The sequence below is a fragment of the Labrus mixtus genome, chromosome 14 (genome assembly GCF_963584025.1).
Source record: "Labrus mixtus chromosome 14, fLabMix1.1, whole genome shotgun sequence".
Lineage (NCBI taxonomy): Eukaryota > Metazoa > Chordata > Actinopteri > Labriformes > Labridae > Labrus > Labrus mixtus.
The window spans coordinates 8,716,232-8,738,877 of NC_083625.1; the positions used below are offsets into that span (position 1 = coordinate 8,716,232).

General features: G+C 40.9%; 3 protein-coding genes and 1 non-coding gene across 4 annotated transcripts; all 4 read right to left on the minus strand.

Moving 5' to 3' along the window:
- Positions 1 to 347: 347 nt before the first annotated feature.
- rpl23a (ribosomal protein L23a) lies at positions 348 to 2,630 on the minus strand. Its single transcript, XM_061054895.1, has 5 exons — positions 2,522 to 2,630; positions 1,374 to 1,554; positions 998 to 1,174; positions 613 to 682; positions 348 to 412 (listed from the first exon to the last, which is right to left on the minus strand). The coding sequence occupies exons 1-5, from the start codon at positions 2,544 to 2,546 to the stop codon at positions 398 to 400; spliced, it is 468 nt and encodes a 155-aa protein (XP_060910878.1). The 5' UTR covers positions 2,547 to 2,630; the 3' UTR covers positions 348 to 397.
- LOC132988912 (small nucleolar RNA SNORD42) lies at positions 484 to 550 on the minus strand. The gene has a single exon (XR_009675882.1). It is a non-coding gene; the product is annotated as a small nucleolar RNA SNORD42 (small nucleolar RNA).
- A 902-nt stretch (positions 2,631 to 3,532) lies between the features above and the next one.
- Positions 3,533 to 9,250, minus strand: ddx52 (DEAD (Asp-Glu-Ala-Asp) box polypeptide 52). The gene is made up of 15 exons (XM_061054878.1): positions 9,096 to 9,250; positions 8,615 to 8,864; positions 8,390 to 8,529; positions 8,109 to 8,294; positions 7,842 to 7,985; positions 7,539 to 7,650; positions 7,367 to 7,439; positions 6,867 to 7,070; positions 6,690 to 6,780; positions 6,425 to 6,547; positions 6,180 to 6,330; positions 5,906 to 5,981; positions 5,106 to 5,177; positions 4,710 to 5,003; positions 3,533 to 3,699 (listed from the first exon to the last, which is right to left on the minus strand). Exons 1-15 carry the CDS (start codon positions 9,180 to 9,182, stop codon positions 3,681 to 3,683), a joined length of 2,022 nt encoding a protein of 673 aa, XP_060910861.1. The 5' UTR covers positions 9,183 to 9,250; the 3' UTR covers positions 3,533 to 3,680.
- Positions 9,251 to 9,998: 748 nt separating this feature from the next.
- heatr6 (HEAT repeat containing 6) lies at positions 9,999 to 20,915 on the minus strand. The gene is made up of 20 exons (XM_061054879.1): positions 20,581 to 20,915; positions 19,422 to 19,529; positions 19,156 to 19,296; positions 18,950 to 19,065; positions 18,431 to 18,545; positions 18,239 to 18,340; positions 17,506 to 17,670; positions 17,029 to 17,279; positions 16,750 to 16,924; positions 16,454 to 16,660; positions 15,921 to 16,020; positions 15,453 to 15,844; positions 15,252 to 15,374; positions 15,052 to 15,138; positions 13,907 to 14,041; positions 13,677 to 13,799; positions 13,458 to 13,582; positions 13,185 to 13,281; positions 12,833 to 13,037; positions 9,999 to 11,934 (listed from the first exon to the last, which is right to left on the minus strand). The coding sequence occupies exons 1-20, from the start codon at positions 20,875 to 20,877 to the stop codon at positions 11,351 to 11,353; spliced, it is 3,648 nt and encodes a 1,215-aa protein (XP_060910862.1). The 5' UTR covers positions 20,878 to 20,915; the 3' UTR covers positions 9,999 to 11,350.
- Positions 20,916 to 22,646: the final 1,731 nt, after the last annotated feature.

Genomic DNA, 22,646 nt, shown 5'->3' on the forward strand with positions numbered 1-22,646 from the left:
GTTTCAGTGACAGCTTTGAGCCTTTGACTCAACTTTCTAAGCTGCTACACCCCGGTTTATTGTAACATGCATATTCTGGTTTGTGTTTGACAGAACATGAAACAGGCTCATTAAAAAAAGATAGGATGTAAATGTATTGTTTTTAGTATTTGAAGGTTATATCCAGCCTTAAACATCAATTTAAGTTGTACCATACTTGCAGTTTTGTTTATGAATAAGATATTTGCACTTACACAAGTATCAGACCCCCAATTCAAACCTAATAAAGGCTGCAGTTGTAGAAGCATGAATACCCTCTAATTTTGTTTTCATGTGCAAGACAAGTCACACAAAAGCACAATAAATCATTCAAGTTTTTACAAATATTTATTTTTCCACAAGTGTCTTCATCCACAGTTTAGATGATGCCAATCTGCAGAGAATAAGAGCATGAATTACAAAATGTTCATTGAACAGAGTGAATACACCTGTAACTGTATTTTCTGGCATCAGTGGTTCCTTTGAATGCATCACAAATATTCAGACATGATTAAGTTTACATCACGTGCACAGAATTCTGAAAGACAATACAACTACTTGTTCTCGCTCCAAAATAAAAACACTTGTTCTCACCTTGTTTGCAACATCCAACGCATCGTAATCTGGTGCAAGACGAACGTACGCCTTCTTCTCACCGTCAGGCCTGAGCAGAATAAAACACCAAGATTAAAAAATTAGCCAAAGGAGACCAGTAAAAACAATCATATTTAGGTTTATGTGTAACATGGGAGACAAACTGTTTAGACATATGAAGACCACAATTAAAGCAAACTCTCCAATTTTTCTGTTCAAAATGTCGTAACATTTGGAGATTGTTCGAGTTTGAATTTAAAACTAATAATGTGATTACAGAGAGCCTGTATGATTAATATTTCTACTCCGAGTTACAAATATAAGGAGCAATACAAAAACACAACATGAAGCCGAGGCTGAGCTAAGGCTTGGTTAGGATTTCTACCTGATGAGTGTGTTGACTTTGGCGACGTCGATATCATACAGCTTCTTGACAGCGTGCTTGATCTGGTGCTTGTTTGCCTTGACATCCACGATGAATACGAGCGTGTTGTTGTCCTCAATCTTCTTCATTGCAGACTCTGTTGTCAAGGGGAACTTGATGATCGCATAATGATCCAACCTGCAGAGATTAAAAAAAAATAATAAACATAAGTAAACATAATTCATTTCCCACTAACATGATAACGCATCGTCTGGGTGCATCAGTAGTAAAAAAAAAGGTGGAATCATGATTTTTTTCATACTTTGATCGCTTAAACCATCATGTGCACCAGTGTTTAGTCCCTGCATGTTCGAGCTGCACGCAGCCATCAACTCACTTGTTCCTGCGAGGAGCGCTCTTGCGAGGATACTTGGGCTGTCTGCGGAGACGGAGGGTTTTGGGGCGACGGAAGGTGGGAGAAGTCCTGACTTTCTTCTTCCTCTGGCTGTGTACGCCCTTCAGCACAGCCTTCTTGGCCTTCAGGGCCTTTGACTTGGCCTCAGTCTTGGCCGGAACAACTTTAAAAAAAAAAAAAAGGGAAAAGACCAATTGTTAATGCTCCTCCACCAAACTTAGGGGAATCTTAACAGTACACAGTAGTACCTCTGTTTATCTTGTATTTAAGATGCAAATTACAGTTCTGGCCACTGAAACTTGTCCAGTAATTGTATAATTGCTGCATGTATTATCAGCAAATGCCATTATATCTTTGACAATTGAGTAATCTGTATGAAGCTGCAGTTATCTGTAAATCTCACAAGGGCTAAACATTGTAGTTTACACTGAAGCTCATTTGTTTGAGGGTCTTTTGCGTTACCTTACATGTTGCCACAAAGCCAATTCACAGTTTCACATTAACTTTAGGGTTTGGCATGTTACTAACACATGTCAAGAGGTAACATTTCAAATGTTGGTTTTAGAAAAAGGCCTATTTAGACCAACACTAAAGAGCTTAAATAAACACTACAGGACACAACTGAAGTCATATCTGAGAAACAGAAGCGGCACAGGGACGCCAAACAGCTACTAAAGCTTTTATATTTTAGTTATTAACTGTTCCTGACAGTGCTTTCTGATTCTTCACGTGTAGCTAGCTAATGAATCGCCGCTGAGATTCAGGTACTTAAATGTTGACGATTTCCACATGAACAGCTATTCCACCAACGTATAACATGTTACTGTGACCTAATTCAGTTAGTTAGATAATACATACAGTTAAAACATTGTCAGAATGGAAGATTAAGAGCTTTTAGACAGACAGCGCTATGTGTCGTCAACGCCAACATGCTACTTTTAGCTTAGCATCACGTTCTGGTGACATGCCGGAGACTTTCTGCGTTTACTGCACATTAATACAATTAATCCTGAGCTTATTCAAACAATTACCAGTTCGTGTTTACATTTCGGAATCACATATAGAAGCTTGGAGCCGATACGACATTACAAAATACGAATAATACAATAAAATTGATCAGGTTGACAAACCTTCCTTCTTCACCTTCGGTGCCATGTTGAGAAAGGAAGGCTAAATGGGGTTTCCTGAAGTATAATGCATGGGCGAGATCTCCAAGCGAATATATCGCGATGGTTGGGGCAGTTGAGTGACCCACGCTCAGTTTGGATTACAGGCTGTGGATACATTCAAATGTGTTTGTCTCAATTACAAATCAAATATATATTAAAAAAGTTTCCATTATAAAATTTTTGTTCGTATATCAACCACATTTAAAAAAGTCAATAGCCTACTTTTGTTGATGGGCCGATCTTTTCTTTGGAGGATTCATAATTTTGGAATAAGATAAAATAAGATAATCCTTTATTTATCCCACAATGGGGACATTTACAATAGGCTTTTAACATTTTAAGTATACATTAAGTATGCCAGTCTTGTTAGAACAAGATAGATGTGAAAGTTACAAATGATTTGTCAAATTTGAAACATTCATCTTCATGTTGCTATTTTCCCCTCTTTAGCATGTCTTACAGTTTGGACGGGAAAAGTGGCTGAAATCAACATTAATTGGTTTTAACTGAGTTCTGCTTCTGTCAATATGTTGTCAACTTCACTATGCCCTCTGTAGCCTGAACCAACAAACTAGAATTTAAATTCACCGGTTTGCTTTTAAAAAATGATCAGTAGATAGAAAGATTTAGTTTACAGCCTTTAACAATCTCTAAAGTAGGCAATCACTGCCAATTTTTATTGAACTGAGTATTAGACTACACTCCAATCAGGTGTAGTGGGGGTAAAATATGATATAATAATATATACTATTGGTTTTATTGTAACTGTTGGGTACAACATTTTTTATATAACTTGTCTCACAAACTAACAATTTCCCTAAATAATAATTCAAATCCACAACCTTATCTTGTTTGATCTTGCAGCTTGCAAGTTCAACATAATTATGTATCACTAACTTATTAAAGTCATCGTAAGTTCTGCCAAAGAACTTGCAGGATAGCCAATGTAACAGAAACTGAAAAAAGCACAAATGTATATAAAACTGTTTATTTTCTGCTCAGATAACACAAATTAGCTTCAAACCAGACTGCAAGACATACATGTGGAAATAAGAGAATCATCTCTTCAATCTTCAAAGCTCTCTTCTTCTCCCACACTCCCACATTTTCATCTTGTGATTCATGTCTTGTTCCTTTTCCTGCAGGAGAGATTTGAAGATCTGAATCAGTTCATTTATTTTTGTGCTTCATCTCCAAGTGTATTCCTTCTCTTTGAAATCCATTAATTAGTCTATAAACAGGACACAACAGTCACATTTTCACTCTTCAGTCTTTATATATATGGTAGTAATACATGTTAACAGCAGAAAAAAAGAGAAAGGTCCGCACACTGTTCAGCTCCAAAAGGACAATTTTATTTAAACAGGGCAACGTTTCGATCGACAGGATCTTCTTCAGGCCTGAGGTTTTTTGTTGTTGGTTGTTGTTCACCTTCACAGATGGGTTTTTAAAAGGTGGTAGTTTTATACTTTAGAGCAGTGGTTCCCAAAGTGGGGGTCGGGACCCCAAGGTGGGTTGCCAGCCACCAAGAGGGGGGGGGGGGGGGGGGGTCGTGAGATGCCTTCCATAAAAAAATTAGAAGTGCATAAATATATCTTTTTACCATTTTTGTAAATATACAAAAAGTACTCCAATGTCATATAAGACAGTATCATTAAGTGAAATTCAATTTTGAATTCTTTTAGGCTGTTGTGTTATTTTGTGTTACTAGTTTTTGGAGAGGTTTATTAATGTGTGTGCGTGGCTGTCGCTATGTTATATACCTAACTAACCACCTTAAAGAACAGTGGGGGGGGGGGGGTCCCCAGTTTCTGTCACCCTTATTTTGAGGGTCACGACCTGAAAAGTTTGGGAACGCCTGCTTTAGAGAATTAACAAAGAAAGGGCATAACTTGAATCATTTATCACAACACTGATAAAGGGAGTAAAAGAGAGGGCAAAGATAGAAGAATATTCAACTGTTAACCACCTGATAATATATTCTACAAGTAAAACCCACAGAAACCTGACTAAACTCTAAAAATATATTCTGTAGAAAATGTATATTTTACACCCGTTTCTTTTAATCATATTACCAGGTTTAAGGTTTCCTGTTACGGCACAAGCTGGTCTATCTGGAGAAGTATTATTTAATACACATCCTTCTTACTTTTTTAACTTTGTTCCGGATAATTTAGATTCTTTTGTCTGAGTTTCCGTCTTGTGTTTTCCTGTTCCTGCTTCTCTCTGTGTTTTCTTTCTTTTCTTTAGCTTCTGTCCTTTGGTCTTCTTCTCCTGTTTTGGCTGCTGCACCGCTGCTTGAGATCCACTCTTCCCTCCTGCCTGCTTCTCTCCTTTCTGTCCTCTATTTGCTGCATTGCCCTTTTTCTTCATTAGGAAGCGAGGAGTTGTGCATATGGTGCTTCTCTTGGGTGGCTTCTTTTCAAGTCTCCGCTTCACTTTGCTAAACACAAACATAAGAGAACGGTTATAACGGATCGATGTAGGAAGATATTAAAGAACAAAAAGAGTCTGTCTAATTCATTATCATGGTCTTCTCCTTTACCTGTGTATCTTCTTAAAGCCAATCATGTAGTCAGGGACAGGACAGCCGGCTTGTTTGATGACATTAGCGATGCTGTAAGAAAGAGTTGTATTCAGAAGAAGTGTTCATTGTGAAATGTGTTGTGGGAAAAAGTGAATAGTCTTATGTCTTGCTTGAAATACATGAAAGGAGAACTGTTAACCAAGACGTTCAACCTGACGTTTTTTTTACTGTAGCATCCTCACTGCCCTTCAGACACATAGTATAAGCTGATCTAGATATAGGGTTTAAAATATTGCAGGGAATTCTGTCTAAACTCTGTTTTTAACAATAAGTGCCCAAACTACCCTTCCTGCGTTATCCTGTGAATCAACACTGGTGGGGTTTGGTGTTTCAAAGCACGTCAAAACACACAGAAACAGTATCTCTAATGTATTTTCTTAAAATCTAGAAACAGGCAAAGCAAACAGCTACAATGTGTCCACATGTCAGTCAACTCAACCACACACCTTATAATGCAAATTTACACATTAGGCCGAATTTAATTAAAAAAATGGATGAGTTATAAAAAAATGCATTATCTTTGAATAAAGAAATGACCAAATCTTTTTTTTGTACCAGGCTGTAAACATGTTTATTTCTGCTGTTAAAGTCAGCATGTTGGCATGGGCGCTACTCAAGCTGCCTGGCCTTTTGGAGCCAGCTTGAAGTGGACTTGGACAAACTGCACTTTTTTTTTTTTTTTTTTTGCACTTCCACATCGGCTTCATTTTTCAACACCAGAAGTTGCCTCTCGTAGCACGAAAGACACAAAAGCGTACCTGCGCAGCAGTGGCTTGTCATTTTCCGTGAAGAAGGTGATGGCCTTCCCCAGGTGTCCAGCTCTCCCAGTCCTACCTGAAGTACACACACAGGGACAGGAGAGTATCTGTTACTATTTGGCGTCTTATTAAGACTTCACACCTTTTCTAACTGTTAAGAATCAAAACATTTGATTCACAATGATATATAAAAAAACAAAAAAAAAACATAAAATATATTTACAGTTGTTGAACTTTGAACAGTCAGTAAATGGGCGGTTTATAAAATACTTACCAATTCGGTGGATGTACTCCACGGCGCTGGTGGGGAAGTCATAGTTCAGCACGAGGTTCACCCCTTTGAAGTCGATTCCTCTGGCGAGCAGAGCCGTACAGATCAGCACCCAAATCTTACCAGAGCGGAAACTGTTCACCACGTTGTCCCTCTAACACCAGAAAAGGCGGCAGAAGAAAAGAACGATTGCATGTGCACTTCAGTGACACAGAGACAACGCAGTGTGTGTGTGACGTTGTGTGTACCTGCTGCTGTGTGCGGTCTGCATGGATTACATCCACATTGATGCCTTCGTACACCAGTTCATGGAAGAGCTCTCGCGCTCGATCTATAGACTGAACAAACACCAGCATGGGAGGCAGGAAACCCTGAAAACAGCAGACAAGACAAAGAGAGCTTGTATCTATTTGTTTCTGCACTAAAACTTCACATGGAGCTATTTTTTTTGTTTACCGTGGACTGCTTTATAACTGTCACAGCATTTCATTTACAAACTCTGAGTGTCCTTACCTTTTTGATGATGTCCCTCATGGCCACAAGTTTGCCGCTCTCCGTCCCAACAAACAGCAGCTCTTGCTCAACCGACTCGACCGCCGTATTTCTAATCGAGAAAAACACATTTGAATATGAGAAACATAAATCCCCGCAGTACAGAGGTCTGCCGTGTTACTTGTCGTTACATCTTACCTGTGTCCAATGTTCACAGACACCAGGTTGTCCAGGTTCAAACGGCACCACTGCTCCACATCGGAGGTGCAGGTGGCGCTGAAGAAAGCCCTGCGCACCTTTGGACCAGAACAGGCCAGAAAAACCGAGGCGAGCTGCTCCCTGAAGCCCGTTTTACCGCCCTCAAACAGCTTATCAGACTCATCGACAACCAGCCACTCCACACTGAGCAACAACAAAGTTCAGTCAGTACAGTGTGCTTTTACTCGACAGCTGATTTTATCTTCATTAATAATCTCTCAATATACTAATGCGACACAGTGATTTATATATTATTACACACTTACTTTTTGAGATTCATTGCCAGTATTCTTTAATGCTCCTTTTCTATTCTTGTCATTAGATATTGTTCATTTATATATTCATATTGTTTAAATTCACTTTCTTTATTGCTTTAACTAAAGCTTGCCACAGGTTTATCAGTGTTTAATCTCACTTCACTTGAAGCAGTTCCCTCCTACCTGCTGAGGTCCAGAGCTGGAGGATCCTGTTGGAGAAGGAAGACGAGCCTGTTTGGAGTGCTGACCAGTATATCTGCGCAGAAAAACAAATGTAATCAGCGAGGTTAATTCTAAATCTTATGTTGCAATTCACAATTCAGTAAAAAAAAAAAAAACATCTTCTATTTCTTACCATATTTTTTGTTCGACTGCGGTCCGTACTTCTTAGCCGCCAGAGAGGCTTTGTCTATGATGTGAACTCTGAATCCAACGCCCTCTGACAGGCGGAGCAGCTCTCTGTAAGTCTAAACACAAAACAAACACATATATATGATCAGACTCAAAATGTCAATGAAGTAACATTTCAAACATCCAACAACAAATAATACTTAGGCAAGCCCTAAACTTCTGCAAGTATCTAACTTTTTTTTTTTTTTTTTTTTTTAAAAAGGACATAATTGTAAAAAAATGTTTTAAAAAAGTGTGTGTTTGGCACCTGGTTGGCCAGTTCCCTGGTCGGGGAGATGATCACAGCTCTGAAGCCCAGGTTTGCCGGCTGCTGCAAGTGGGCGAGCAGAGGGAGGCAGAAGGCTAAAGTCTTTCCTGATCCTGTGGGAGCGCAGGCCAGAAGCTCCCGACCCTGAGTGGAAAAAAAAAACAACAACAAATCATTAGGGGGGGGAAAAAAACTCTAAACACCGGCTGCACATAACACATGCACACTGATTATAAACCTCTTGATTGTCGGCGCATCTGCACTCACATGCATCATGAGCGGTACCGCCTGCATCTGCACGGGAGTCGGCGAGTCGAGCCCGGCCTCTCTGAGGTTCTGGATGACCCGCGAATTGAGACGGTACTCTGACCGCAGCTCCTCAAACGTGCACACCGGGTCAGGCACGTCGCAGCCATGCACATTTATGCGGTGCTGAGAGCGAATACGATTCACCTAAAATCAAATGAGAGGGGGACAAAGTCAGTGCATAGGCAAAGAAGGGCCCTTAGAACATAAATATCATTTACACAACTATTTTCAGTAGGGACCTTTTCCTGATGAAGGTGCTTTAACCTCTTCAGTGAGGATTTTTCCTTCCCGTCGCTCGGCAGGTTTTTGGCCTTCCTGTCCAGTGAGGAGGTCCAAGTGATGTCATTTCCTTCTGTGTTTTTTAGTGGTGCATCACCAGCTTTAGAGAGACAAAAATCAATCAATAACAGGCTGTTGAACATTTTTTTTATTTGAAAACTACAGCAAGCGGCTACATCCTTTACCTTTCTCCTCCACCTGGTTGCCTTTTTTCTTTTTCTTTTTTGTCCTCGTCCTGACGTCACCCTCTTCATCCTTTAGCTTCCTTTTGCCTCCTGCAGCAGGCTCATCTTCTTCAACCTCACACTCCTCTCCATCACACTCCTCCTCATCCAGTCCTCTGGAGCCGCTCTGAGCTCTGCTGGTTTCTCTTGTGCCGAAGAAGTCGATCGCAGAGAGAGGATCTGTTGACGCGTCTCCTCCTGATCTAACAACCTGTGAAATGAAACACAGTACTGTCACTGTGATAGTATGATAAGCCTGTGTGGCTAATTATCTCATGTAAGTGCGCTGAACATCCCTAGAATAGGAAAACTCGGGGAAACAAACATGCCGCACACTTCATGCTAAATGCGTGGTAGCTTCAAACATCTTAAAACGTGGTTTCTGCTGCTTGTGTCAGTCGATGTCTTCCTTCATATCAATTGTTACAAACGTGAAGTTTACCTTAAACCGAGAGGCGTCCTGACCGAATCTCTTCAGGTCAAATTTAGCTCCTGATCCGAGTTTCCGAAACAACTCAAACGCGTCCATGCTTAAAGCAGCAGCGTGGTCTGCACGGATCCAGACATCACTAATCAACACCCGGAGCAACCGACCCGTGAACACTGCCGCCCTCTGCTGGCTGCATCAAAAAAGTCAAAGAATAAAGTCAAGGAATAAGTAAATAAGTAAGTAAGTAAATCAATCAATCAATCAATCAATCAAACTTTATTTATATAGCACCTTTCAGACAAATTAAATTGCAGTTCAAAGTGCTTAACAAGAGTGCAGAAAAGTTGTTGACAAAAAGTAGTTTATAAAATAATTTATAAAATCATTGAGACTAATGCACACAAATAAGAATTCAAAAAATATGTATAAAAATAAAATACGACGCATAAAAGCAACAAGATATTAAAATAAATACATAAGAGGAAAATATTTAAAATTGTCGTAGGATAAAAAAAGACAATACAGTAATGTTAAGATTTGAATTGATATAAAACACTATATAAAAGCCAGATAAAATAAATCACACTGATTCAGAAACCTGTTCACACAATCAACGACTGTCATCCTAGAAGGTCAGTTTTAATCCATTAAGATGTAGCTTGTATTCAAGGGTGGATTTGTTGTATTAGAATAACCTTGTTTCCCACTTTTCAAGCTCCACAAGTGTGAAATTGGTGTTTTTAACTTGTGTCGGCCTCAGTCCACAGTTTTCATGCCTTTTTATTATGTCAATTGAAAAGGGGAAACATTAAAATGATAAATAAGGACACCTACGTGGAATTTATAAGCTGTGTCCTAAATATGCAAAAAACCATATTTAGGATGTTTGAGGAAAAACCAAAAAATCAACACATATCCAAGCAACATTTTTATTTTGTTAAATCTGACGTAGACCAACACAAAAACAATTATTGGAATACAGACAGACTTTATCATCTGAAAATAACAAAATCCACTGAGACGTGTAGAAGAAAGTATTCAGATTATTTACTGAAGTAAAAAATGATGTCACATTGTTAAGCTATGCATTCAAAATACCTCTGAAGTACAAAAGTAAAAGCATCATAATATAGTAAAAGTGAATGAAAATTGTTACAGGAGAAGCCATTATGTTACTGGAATATTAACATTTATAATTATAACCAAAGCATTAATGTGTACATAAGTTAAACGTTACAGCTGATAAAGGTTGAGGTTCTGGCCTCTTAGTTATAGAATCCTTAATAGTGACGTGTTTGAGCATCATCTCGTACTTTCTCAGTTGATTATATTTCTGATATAGAATCTAGCAACTTAAAACTGTCAACAAAGAAAAAAATAAATAAATTAAGGAGTATTTTTCCAGCAAGGCAACTGTGATTTCTACACGTTTCCTGTTCTTTGAGCCATCAGATCATTTCATCACTTTCATGAATTGAGTGTATTGTGGAGAGGAAGAGGTGGGAGAGGAAGTAACAGATTTTTTCATGTTACTTTCACACTTTTTAACCTTAGTGTTTTGAAATCTATGGTCAACCTCAGGAAAGCAGCAAGTAACAAACAGATCATACAAAGGACTGATAAGGTAACACCTTACCCTGATTGGGTCACTCTTTACAATTATCCACAGGATTTACTTCATCCTTTTGATGAAGTAAATGCTCCAGTTTGGCTCATGGCAGCTGTCTGAGATGACTCAGAAAAGTCTGTCAGCACATCATCCGTAGAACGGTTTCGGTGTGATCCCCATCTCCTGCAGTCTGCATATCCAAGTGTCATTGGGTGTGAATGCATATCAATGTGATAAGTAAATACTGATTGGCACTTCACATAGCATCCTCCATCATCGGTGTGTGTATGAATTGATGAATTTAGTGTAAAAGGGCTTTGAGAGGGCAGAAGACTAGAACAACCCTCAATAAGCCCCTTCACTTACCATTTTACACGTCTTGTTTTGATGAAAATCGGTTGCCAGACTACACTTTCTTTCTTCTTTTGGTACCCAAATGTATCTGCAGAACCTGCTATGTCATGGATTCACCGCAACTTAGACTGTCAAGCCCTGAAGAGAACATGAGGCCTTCCCATGGTGCAAATCTAACATTTTGCCATCACTTAAACCAAAAAAAACAAAAAAGACCATTCCATCTTCAGAAGGAGAGGTTAACATTGTGAAACAGATGACAATTTGCCAAAGCAACACACATTAAAACATTTATTTTTGGGTTTTAAGGTTCTTCACAAGTCTTTAACAAATCCTCGAGGAAATCAACCACCTCCTCCCTTCCTCTCTCCTCCTCTCCTTCGGCCTCCAGCCCTTTCAGTCTGATCAGAGTTTGCTGCAGACCTCCGATTCTCTGCTGAGGGGTGAAACTATCCCCCGTGTCCTTCTCCCCCTGTGCTCCCTCTCCTCCCTCTGTGCCCCCTCCTGCTCCTCCTCCTTCCTCCGCTCTAACATATTTCATCAAATGTTCTCTGATGCCCCTCCCCTCGTTCCCAGAAAGCGACGACCCAAGCGCTGGCATGTCCAGCGGCTGGCTGATGCCGAGCAGGTGCAGGAGGGCGTGGGAGAGTGTGTGTCGCAGGCTGGCGCTGTAGCGGTACTCTAAGAAGTCGTTTGTGTCCTCGCTGTTCTCCAGCGCTGTGGCCAGGGAACGCCACACACAGCTGAAGCGCTTCACGTCTCCATAGAAGCTGCGATCGGAGGGAACTGCTAGGGCGGCCGCGGACTTGATACGCACCTTGAAGTTCTTACAGGAGGTGACGACATTGCAGAGGGCAGAGAATGCATCACGAGACCAAGGGGCTGAGTCTGACAGAGAAAGAAAGAAAGAAAGAAAGATGAGCTGGTACGTTTTTTACTGTTAACTTCAGATCAATCACTGTCAGGTACAATCTAATAAAACTTGTTGCAATATCAGGTGCATTAAGAACTCAACCAGCTTTTATCCACCTGGTAAAAAGTAATTGAAGGATATCTATATCTATACTACTCTGATATCTATAAAAAAGCTTACACCTGCAGGCTGTTTTTACGAGATCAGCACAAAGACTGGAAACATGGGGACACCCAAGCAGCATCCTGCGGTGTTGAAATATGAAGCCTATGCAGAAGAACATAAAAAAACCTGCAGTTTTTGAAGGTCCACTTTAGGCTGGCTCCTTAACTCTGGGTCACTGATCCGAAATCTACGTTTCATACAGTCTATGATCAGGTCCCATATTATAGAATTCCCATTTTTAGAGCAGAAGTCCGGTGTTTACCATGTTGACATCCTGGTACAACATTTTTTTTTTTTTTGTCTCTGTAGCTCATTTCTTTATTGGTAAAAACTTGATGATATTAAGGCTAAGAGTTTTGCTTGATTAGGCAAAACAGGTGGCGTGGCTGATTTGACTGTCAGGCATTGATGGATTCCATAACTCCTCTTCTTCTGTATTTCAGTCTTGAGTTTGACATTTTTGAAGTTAAGGTCCCGCCTGGTCATCATAAAGAGTACAGGTTTAAGACACTACCAATTGGTGCCACTTTTTAGACCAGGTCCCCTTCTTAAGACACTCTCACACTAGGCAATCTGTACCATGCCTAAGCACGCAAAGTCCAGTTTGTTTGATGAGTGTGAATACTCAAATCCGTGCTCATGTACGGTACCCTTCCTTTTCCCCCGGCACAGGCTGGACAAAAACGAGGAGCTGTGACAAATACTTACCAAGAGGCAGAGAGGGGTTTCTGAAGGCATTTCCTAACGCACAGCAGGCGTTCCATCTGACCTTCATCGTGGCTTCTGACTGCACAGTTTTAACCAGAGAACGGACCGCGTCTTCTAGCGGGCGCTGAAACGCAGACCGGGTCAACTGACTCCGACGCAGAAAATGAAGCAGATTCCCAAGAGCTCGCACTGCGTTGGACTTCACCTGTAGGGAGGGAGCAAGTTCCGTGTGGTTTAAAAGAAAACCAAAGACGACTAGGACGCGACGCGTCAGAATAAAATGTGGAAAGAGTAAACAAACATGAGTTTTTGTGTCTCACTCTTTAGTGTAAAAGTGTGAACTCTCTCTCACCCTGTCTTTGTCGTCTGATGCTCGGGTGGCTGCCTGCAGCATCTTGAGGAGCAGCATGTCTGATAACTCTTCCTGGAAGTCCACACCTACACTTTCCCTGACAAAGAGACGGGAGTGAAAGACGCAGTTAAACAAGTTCAAATCAGTCGCTAACAAAACAAGTTTTTTCTTACGCCCAAAAACCTCGTTTCTTTCAACATGCCTTCTTCTTTTTAAAATGAATTAGGTTTCTGATGTAATGTTACAAGACACTTTGTATGCAAGTTTTCTTACATGTTAACAATAAGCGTGTCTGTCAGGTTGCCGAGAGACCAAGCCGCCTTCGCCCGGACATTTGGAGACCGATCCTCAAGGGCAGCGAGGATAGTGTTTGCTGTATCCGCCACAAACATCACATCCTGAAAAAAAACACACAAAAAAAACACAACTTGTATAACAGATCTTTGTGGGATGATAACCAGAAGCACGTTGCTATGTGGTCCACTTCAGCACCTCTCTCAGACAAGGGAACAGTATGTAGACCCCCAAAGCCCTGACAGCTGCCGTCTTCACCAGATAGTTCTCACTGTAGGTCAGTCCCAGAAGCACGGTGATGCACATCAGCTGGGTCTTGTCCTGAAAAGAAAACACAATACAGACGGTAGACGGTAAAGCTTGGTGACTGCAGATGATTATCTGTGTAAAAAAAAAAAAAAAAAAACTGAGACTGAGAGAAAACTCACAGGCAGCTGAGCGAAGGCCTGAGGCAGGATGGAGGAGAGCGTTTCGCAGGCGCTCGTCTGCAGCGTGGGATGTTGTTCATTCTGAAGCGCTGCGTTCAGGGGGCCACTCAGGACCTCAGACCAAAACAGCACCACCTACATTATACATATGTATGAAATTAAGACAAATTAATTCATCAGCGTTTCCAGGCCTTAAGCTTTGATTTAAAAACCCTCTTCTGACACAAAATGTTGACATAAAGCAACATGGGATATTTATGTTGATAAAATTTGTGGAGTGGGCACTAAGACCAAGACCCCTAGCTGCATGTCATCACCCGACTCTCCAACTTTAATACCTGTTAACAACTTTCCCAACAAATTTTTTTTCAATAATTCATCTATAAAAAGGTGTTTCTCTTAAAATTTGTAAAGAATAATTTTGATGGAAACCTTTGACCAAAACTGCTGCATTTGTTTAGAATTCCACTTTTTCATGATTAGATCACATGATCAAATATAGGGGATCATTTTAAACGATTCACATAAGAAGTTTAAAAACTGGATAAATGTTTCTTGAGCAACATAAATAATCGGCAGGTGAGAACATTTGAGAAAACTTCCTTTCAAACCTTTTAAAGTTACTTCCCCCCCCCCCTCCTCATTATCCTTAAAGGCAGCGTTGGTCATTTTCTCCAGATACACTTTTGAAGATTTTGGTTGAAATTGTCTTCAGGGCCTGACATAAAGTAATAATCCATGTGCTCTGAACAAGGAATGAAGACAATCCATCATCTGTAACGGTTGTATGCCTGTAAAAACTTGTCTGCCACGAGGTACCAAACTGATGAACCAATCACGCCTCCCTGCTCGTTCACTTCCCCTTGCGTGCACGAGCCCACACTCAAAGCACATCAGTGATGACGGAGGGAGCACAGGTGGGAGGGGGTGGGGTGCAGACGGAGCACTGAGGGAATGCTACTTTCAAAATCATGCTGGTTTTTGAAAATGACCAACCCTTCCTTTAATCTGGAGTAACATCTACATTTGAATATTAGATCATCTAAATGACGGGAAAGGACAATAATAAATCAACAATGTAAAAGGAATAAACAGTAAAACAATCTGATGATTCAGTACAACCTGTAGAAATAGTTTGTACTTACTTGGCTCATGGGGACTCTTGAACTCTCGGGCACTTTGTTCTCTGTTCTGTACTGCTGGATTATTCCGGTCCCTAACTCCTCCAGTAACTAAATGAGAAGACGATGAGAGATTTCAAAACACAGATCCCAACGTCTCATGTGTATTACGACATCTGTATTTCAGAAGGTGAAGAAAAGCCAGAGACATTTGAAGGTGTTACCTTTGTTCCATGCAGCTGTATGGAGGGGTCTGACTCCCTGAGGCAGCGAGCGCTCACCTGCCCGATATCATGGAGACATGTCTGCACTAAAGAGAAGTAGCCCCTCACTAGGTGGGACATGACCTGAAGCACAGAAGGACTCACAATCAGACTTTAGAACATCTCGTTCGGGCCTACTCTTCCTCAATGAACATCACTCACCTGGAGAGCTTCAAGCCGGACGGGGGAAGGCTCTAAAGAAACACCGCCTGTTCCGGCTCCCTCGCTGTCTGATTGGTCCTCTCTGGGCTGAGTCACCAGCGACACGCACAGCTGCAGCAGCCACGGCGGGGAACTGTCCTCCTCCACCGGCGTGCGTGTGGCCCGGGGTGAATGTGTGCAAGAACCCCGCTGGGAGAGTGGGCCTGGTGTGCGAGAGGGCGAGGACACGCCGTCTCTTTGCCTCCAGCTGAGAGCGGAGTCCTGCGGCGTTAACAAGCCAGAGCCGGTGCTGCCCTCTGGCTGTTGGAGAAGGAGCCGCACCTCGGGGAGAGGAGCCTGAGTTGTCACCAGAGCCCCATAAAGTGTCAGGACTGACACACGGACGTTTGCATCTAGACACAAAGACTGGGTATTTAAAAAAATGAACAAGTCACAAAATATTGACGTGTGGGGGAGTGTACTACAGACCTCTATGGCGCACATAAGGACGCATCTGCTTCCAGAGCGGGCTGAGCAGACCAGGTCTGAGGCGGTGGTACGGCGCGTTTGCCACCAGGTAGGCTACACACTAACAAAGAAAAGGTGCAGAGAAGCTGTTAGGAAAACTTGTTTGAATCTCGTTTAGAGTCTAAATTTAGACTCTGACTAGATTTGTCTTTCCATTTCTCACAGGGCTGCCGGAGTCACATTTAGTTTTTTAATTAATAAAAAAAAAAGTGACAAGATTTTAAACCTTTTTCGATAATTTCCAACTGTTATCAAGATCACTCATAATGTGTAGACTTTTTTTTTTTTTTACAAGCCGTACAAGCAAGCTCAACATGTGAAGTTAACCAGGGCTTTAATGACAGCCCTTAAAGACAGTTGAACCTGTCTTGATAAAAGTTAAAAAAAAGTACATTCAATAATAACCATTCAAACACGTTTATATGCTCAGATGCGGGGTAAGAGGAGAGAACCCGGAACACAGGAGAGAAAGACATCAAACGGCTTCCTCGTACCTTTATGACCTGTGTGAGTGTTTGTGGGGACGTTTCAGCCAGCAGCGCCAGACTGAGAGCACGGTGCAGTTCTCTGACGGCAGTGGCCAACGAGAAGGAGAAAGGGGTGTAAGACGTACGAGGAGACGCGGTATCTTCAGCCACAGCCAAGAACTGACGGGAGCCATCCAACATTGCTGACAAGACCTGGAGCGCACACGCACGCACCTTGAAGGAGAGAAAATACGCTATGACCAAATATAACCAGAATAACTGTAACCTGAGTATACTGTATGGGGGGGGGGGGGGATACGTACCTTTGGTGAAAGGTCTTTGAGAATAATTGTGAGAAGAGTGAGAGGTGGCAGCCCTCCAATAGGAGAGTCTGGGATGAAGGAGGACCAGAAGCTGTACAGAGTCCTTTTCTCGATGCTTTTTACCACCGCTAGAAGACAGTGCAGAGCTCCCTGACGCACACGAGCGTGGTACAGTCTGAAAGGGAGATTCAGAAAATTGTATCTTTCCCCTTCATGCAAAAACTGCTGGTATGTACGTAACAGACTGTTAGTCATGAGGTGGAGAGTATCCCTGTGTACCTTAATTTGCACTGCGCATTGCCTTCTGGGTCAGAAAACTCGGAGTCAGAACTGTTTTTCTTCCAGGATGGGTACAGAGACAAAGCGGAGGGTTTTGAGAAGGACTCCGCATTTCCCCTGCCTCCCTCTCTTCCTCCTCCTCCTCCTCCTTTCTGAGGAGCCGACACTTTATCGTCTTCCTCGCCGTCGTCTCCTCGGCTATCCTCTGCGCTCGTTTTCTTTCCCTTTCCTCTGGACTTTCTCTTTTTATTCTGAGGAGTAAAATTGAAAAAAAAAGTGAAACTGTCAATACAAATTTCAAAACCAAAACAAAAAAAAGCAAGGAAAGACTTTTCAAGCCTAGAGGTCATTTTTGCTGATTTACATAGGCAAAGAAATCAACAAAATCAAGATTGGATAAAAAATACTTCTAAAAAGGGGATACAATGAAATAGGAATAAAGACTTATAGTGCAGAACAAAGGGTGGCTTCCCTTACCCCTGACGTTTTGCCTGGCAGAGCAGTGTCCTTTGGTCTTTCAGCAGGTTTTTCTGGTTCTGCAGATTTGGACGCAGGGAGACCCTCGTATTGAGGAAGAGTTGCTGGGTAAAGCACAGCAGGCCACTCCACACTCACACCTGGAGCTCCCTGGAACATGAGCCTCTGCAGAAAACATATTACACAACAGATGCATAATTAAACATAATTCAAATTGACAAAAAAAAAAAAAAAATGAAACGCCACAAGAATCTAGTAGTAGTAATCATTTTTAGTAGTAATCATTTATTTCGGTCACAAGAAAAAACAAAAACATCTTGACCGAAAAGGTGTAGGCTGAAGCTTTAGCTTATTACACCTACCCTTATTACAAATCATATTATTTAAGACACTACTAGTTTGGTTATAAAAACATATCAGAACAAAATTTGTTCTAAGAATTTCTTTCAAAACGAAACAAATGAAACAAAAAAAGAAGATAAAAAAAGAATCAAACCGACCTTTTATATATTTCTTTTTAAACAAAAACTTAAATCTGGAAAGTGAACTACACGTTCTTAATTCCATGGCACAAGTATTCCACAAATTAACCCCTTTTACCGAAATACACCTGTTCTTTATGTTTGTCCTTACCTTTGGTTTTTTATACAAACCTATTCCCCTTAGTTCATACCGGCTCTCTCTAGTTTAAAAAAAAACCTCTGTATACTGAAAATGTGTTACAATCTGGTACCTTTAACAAGGCCAGTACAGACCCAAGGTCCTCTCCTCCACCAAATTTCCACTTTCCTCCTGAGAGACAACACTGAAGTCCTTTCAGCGCGGCCTGGACCACCTGCACAAGGAGAGGCACGGGTCAACTATGGACTTTACGCATTGTCTTCTCACCTTCTGAAATGTTTCATAACGTTGCACTTCTCCTCACCATGCAGTAGAAAAGTTCATCAGTGTCCGGAGGTTTGGGTGACTGCAGGGTTTTCAGGAAGACACTAAAATATACACTTCTGTACTGGTCATCCAAAGGGGGCTGACCGGGGATCCTGCAGGAAAGACGGTGATATGTCAGTCTTCGAAACGTTATCATATAAATGCTTGGTTGTGTTCATGTGCTCGTCTGTTGCTTGTTTAAGCAACATTCAAAATGTTACAAAAACTAACAGGTACATACTAACATTATCATCCAATAGGAAATCTGTGAAGTATGTTATTAACGCTCTTTTAGCTTTGTTTTGGGTCTCTACCAACCCCTGAAGTAAATGTAAGCTTCTTTATGCTCAGTGTTAACCAGTCAGTTGGTATTTGTGTATCACTGCTTAGAAAATGTTAGGGAAGCTCAACATGCACTTGAAAATTCTCGATAAGTATATCGAGATATATATGTTTGGACCCTGTTGCATAAATACATGTACAGTTTCGCTTGATCTATAAGCATGCAAAAGCCTACCTGAGACAAATGTTGGCCATGCAGTTAAGAGCAACACGGCGTAACTCCATATTTGACTGAGACGGGGAACTATACTGCAGCAGGACTCCGTCTTCACGCAGCAAGTTGCTGAGGTGCTGTGAAAAAGAAAACGTTGAAGCGAATACAGTAATCATTTACAACAACAAAAAAAATCCCCTTTTGAGGCAGATTGTTCATGAGCCTACCTGGTGGCACTGAGGTCCATTACCATACACTATAGTGGAGAGTGCAAGGAGAACATCTGAGTGTGTCCACGTACTGCACACTTTCAACGCACTGGTTGTATATTTCACCAATATATCCAATGTGTGCTCATCCATTATTACCTACAGAACGAGAGAAAACAGAACTTAAGGTTAACAAGGACAATGCCAGCAGGGCTCAGACAGAACATGCATGTAATTTACGTATTCAGTCATAATGGGCACATGATGAAAGCTCTACTCGTTACCTTTAGCTGGTTAAGTAGATGATGTATGAGCTGGCAGAATTTGATGACTAAATGTTCTTGACTCAGCGGCACAAGACTGCTGGCGTGCTTAAGCAGACTGCACACACCCTGAAATGGAAACAACAACAACAAAAAAATCATTCATATCACAAATGTGGATTTTTTTTTTTTGTCCAAGAGCAGGAGCTACACGCCAATCAAAAGATACAATTAAAGAAGTCTTTGGTGAGTGTGCTGCTAAAGCAAAACTTAGATTAAAAATCATTGAAAATTGTACATTTTACGCCTAATTTAAAAAAATATACACCAGAAAATAGTACATTTTAAAATAAAACTATATCACTCAGTAAAATGAAATTATTGTGTAAGAATACTAAAAATGTAAGTTTGCTCATGCCAGAAACCATGTGGTGTCTGCTGCTCTTCATAACAGATAGTGTGTTTATTTATTAAGTTTTCTTTGTAAACTTAGTGCTAAAGTATTTTATAAATGCAGTGGTGGTTCTAGACCACTTTTACTGAGGGGGCCAAACTGGGTCCAGTTGTTTTTTTCAGAGGGGAACATTAAACCCAGGTGAAAAATAGACAAAGACGATCGCTTTAAAAAAGGAAATTATGCCAAATAATAGCACACGTCATTAAATACCACGATACCATGAATACCATACAAATACTGTGTATGTGTTATGAGGGGGGGCTCTTCCTTTTGGAGGGGTGGCCACAGGTTTAGTGTTATAGAGGCACCGGCCCCTGTTGGCCCCTGCCTAGAACCGCCCATGTATGAATGGAAATTATTTGTATTCTGCTTCTAGCCTCTCCAACAATAAATTACTGTACACAATATTTTGTAATGTTTTAAGATGTTGTTTTATTTTGTGTTGTTTTGTCACCAGTGTTTTGATTGGCCTGTTAGTGTGTGTGTGTGACTGTGCGCTACGTTATAACCATCTCCAGTGACAGTGCGGGGTCCCCATGGGGGTCCCCAGTCTCTGTCAGCCTTATCCTTGGTTTGTGAACACCTGCGCTCGTTTATCTATTGTTGTCAAGAAAACCTGAGTCACCTAGTTGTGAGAAAGTGGTGTTTTGGTAAAACAGGTGACCGTGTTAACAGACGGACTCTTTCCATTTTGCAGCTTTGACCTCCATGCGTAACAGTTACCTCTGGTCGGATGTTGATAGTGGGGTCGAAGGTTTTGTTGTAGTTTTCGGAGAGAAGTTGGTCAAACAGTATGTTGAGCTCCTCCCTGAGTTGTGCCGAGTCTCCCCGCAGACCTCTGAGCTTTGAGGCGCAGCGGGAGAACTGTTTCTCTGCGTCCGACGACGAGCCGAGCTGCCACCCGTCCATCCTGAGCGGGGTGAACGGGGTGGCCTCCGCGGACAGAGCCACCGAGGGATACGCAGAGACATCACTTCGGCTCACTGTGGACACTTCAGACATCCCGGTTAGAGCCGCCATACTTTTTGACTCGGAAAGGGATGTTGCTTTGCTTAGTTGTTCTCGCTCTTCAATTTGAAGTCTGACTTCCTCATGTAAGGCTCATTACTGCCTCCCACTGGGTAGACCGTCAACTGCATAATAATGCTGCAATGTGAAATAACCATAGATCAGGGATGGTCACAGCAAGGGCCACATTCATTTAATTCTCACTGCCAGGGGGGCCAAATTGTAGGATACAAAAACGATTACAGTCAGTTTTGTCTCAAATTTAACTCAACATATATACCAGTGATCAAATATTATTATGGACATATTTCTGGTTTTCATGATTTCATGGCAGATTTTGTCATGTTTTCTTCATGTTTTGATATATAAAAATTGACCTGAGGGCCACATTGAGGGTTGACGAGGGCCGCATGTTGCCCACCCCTGCCATAGACTGAAGATATGACTAAAATTACACTGAGAATATTATAAATTATTCCAGCATTCAATAGGGCAAAGGTTTGAATTGACTATTAAAGAATACAAGACTTTGACTTCTGATAAAGTAAATTGATAGTCAGGTCCACCGACAGTCTTTTTTAAAGATTTATTTATTTATCAATCATTTTTAGTAGTAGTAGGTTTAATTTTTTTTATTGAAGAGAGCTATTTGAGGCTTTGGAAATGCCCATATAGTCCTGATGGCTTTCTTATAAGTCAGTTAAAAAAGTGTCTAATAATTCTATTCTTACATTCGTTAGCCTTCATGTTGAAGCCGTGCAGAAAAACATTTGTCTTAAGTATTGACGGTTCACTTGGCACATTGCTGTCAAACAGCAGTTTCAAATAACATGCAGGAACTCCTTGCAGATATTTTAATACCAAATGTCAGTAAGAACTCAGTGTATGTGAGTAAGTCACCTTTGTCATCAATCAATAAAGAAATAAACAAAATATTGTTTTGGCACCATTTGTCATAACAAAGTGACTTTATTTGATTTTTTGTTTTTCCCATATTAAATGTTTGGGGGGAGAGAAATTGTGTCGGTAAGCGAGAAGCCAACATAAAAGAGCAAGAGCGTTTGTTTATTCACATCAAAAACACACTTTAGAAATTCTATGCCACCAATTTTGTCAAAGTTAAGATTAGAAATTGAGTGCATGTAACTAATGTCTGTTCTTAGTATAGTGTCCAGTTCTACTTGATAATGTATATATGTATAATATATGGAACCAGGTATGTTTAAGCCGCCTTAAGCCGCTTATTTTTCCTTTCAAAATTAAATAAATTACATTCTATATTCTTAACAAACTGTTTAGGCACATCTAAAACTTTAGCTGGATAAACTGAACGAGATAATCCATCAGTTTTTGATAGCAGTACCATCTCTAGATTAAGTAATCGTGACAACAGTCTTTAAATAAGATTGCTCACCGTCATGTGACTGTCGGGAACTTTGTACAATACTGCCTTTAAAACTTAGTGGGTACTGAATAAAATGGAAAAACAAATACATATATCTGCAGGTTATATTTAACTCCTTCAGTAGGATGTTCCCAGATAACATTTCCTCTCCCTTATTGGTAGTCAATACTGCCATTTTAGAAACTAAAAAAGCCTTTCACCTGCTAAGTAATATCCATGCCGCTTACTTAACTGTTTTTTTGTGGTCCAGGATCAGTTATCTGAAGAACTAGTGGTTGCGTGATCTGATAGAGCGCTGCATCCAGAAGTAGTTTTTTCTGGAGAATGAAAAAATCTGATTGGTCCTTAACCTCAAACAACCTGAGTGTTTATGATT

Bases quoted from the DNA above. Each gene is read 5' to 3' on its own strand.
- heatr6 (XM_061054879.1), bottom strand. From the start codon at position 20,877: ATGGCGGCTCTAACCGGGATGTCTGAAGTGTCCACAGTGAGCCGAAGT. The intron at 18,546-18,949 runs GTAGGCTTTTGC...TCTTTCCTGCAG, and splicing joins ATGGCCAACATTTGTCTCAG to GATCCCCGGTCAGCCCCCTT. The intron at 16,021-16,453 runs GTACGAGGAAGC...TTTCTTTGTTAG, and splicing joins CACTCACACAGGTCATAAAG to TGTGTAGCCTACCTGGTGGC.
- ddx52 (XM_061054878.1), bottom strand. From the start codon at position 9,182: ATGGACGCGTTTGAGTTGTTTCGGAAACTCGGATCAGGAGCTAAATTT. The intron at 7,651-7,841 runs GTGCCAAACACA...TTTTGTGTTTAG, and splicing joins CCAGGGAACTGGCCAACCAG to ACTTACAGAGAGCTGCTCCG. The intron at 7,071-7,366 runs GTAGGAGGGAAC...GTTGTTGCTCAG, and splicing joins CCAGCTCTGGACCTCAGCAG to TGTGGAGTGGCTGGTTGTCG.
- rpl23a (XM_061054895.1), bottom strand. From the start codon at position 2,546: ATGGCACCGAAGGTGAAGAAGGAAG. The intron at 1,555-2,521 runs GTTTGTCAACCT...TTTTTTTTAAAG, and splicing joins ACCGAAGGTGAAGAAGGAAG to TTGTTCCGGCCAAGACTGAG. The intron at 1,175-1,373 runs GTGAGTTGATGG...TAATCTCTGCAG, and splicing joins AGCGCTCCTCGCAGGAACAA to GTTGGATCATTATGCGATCA.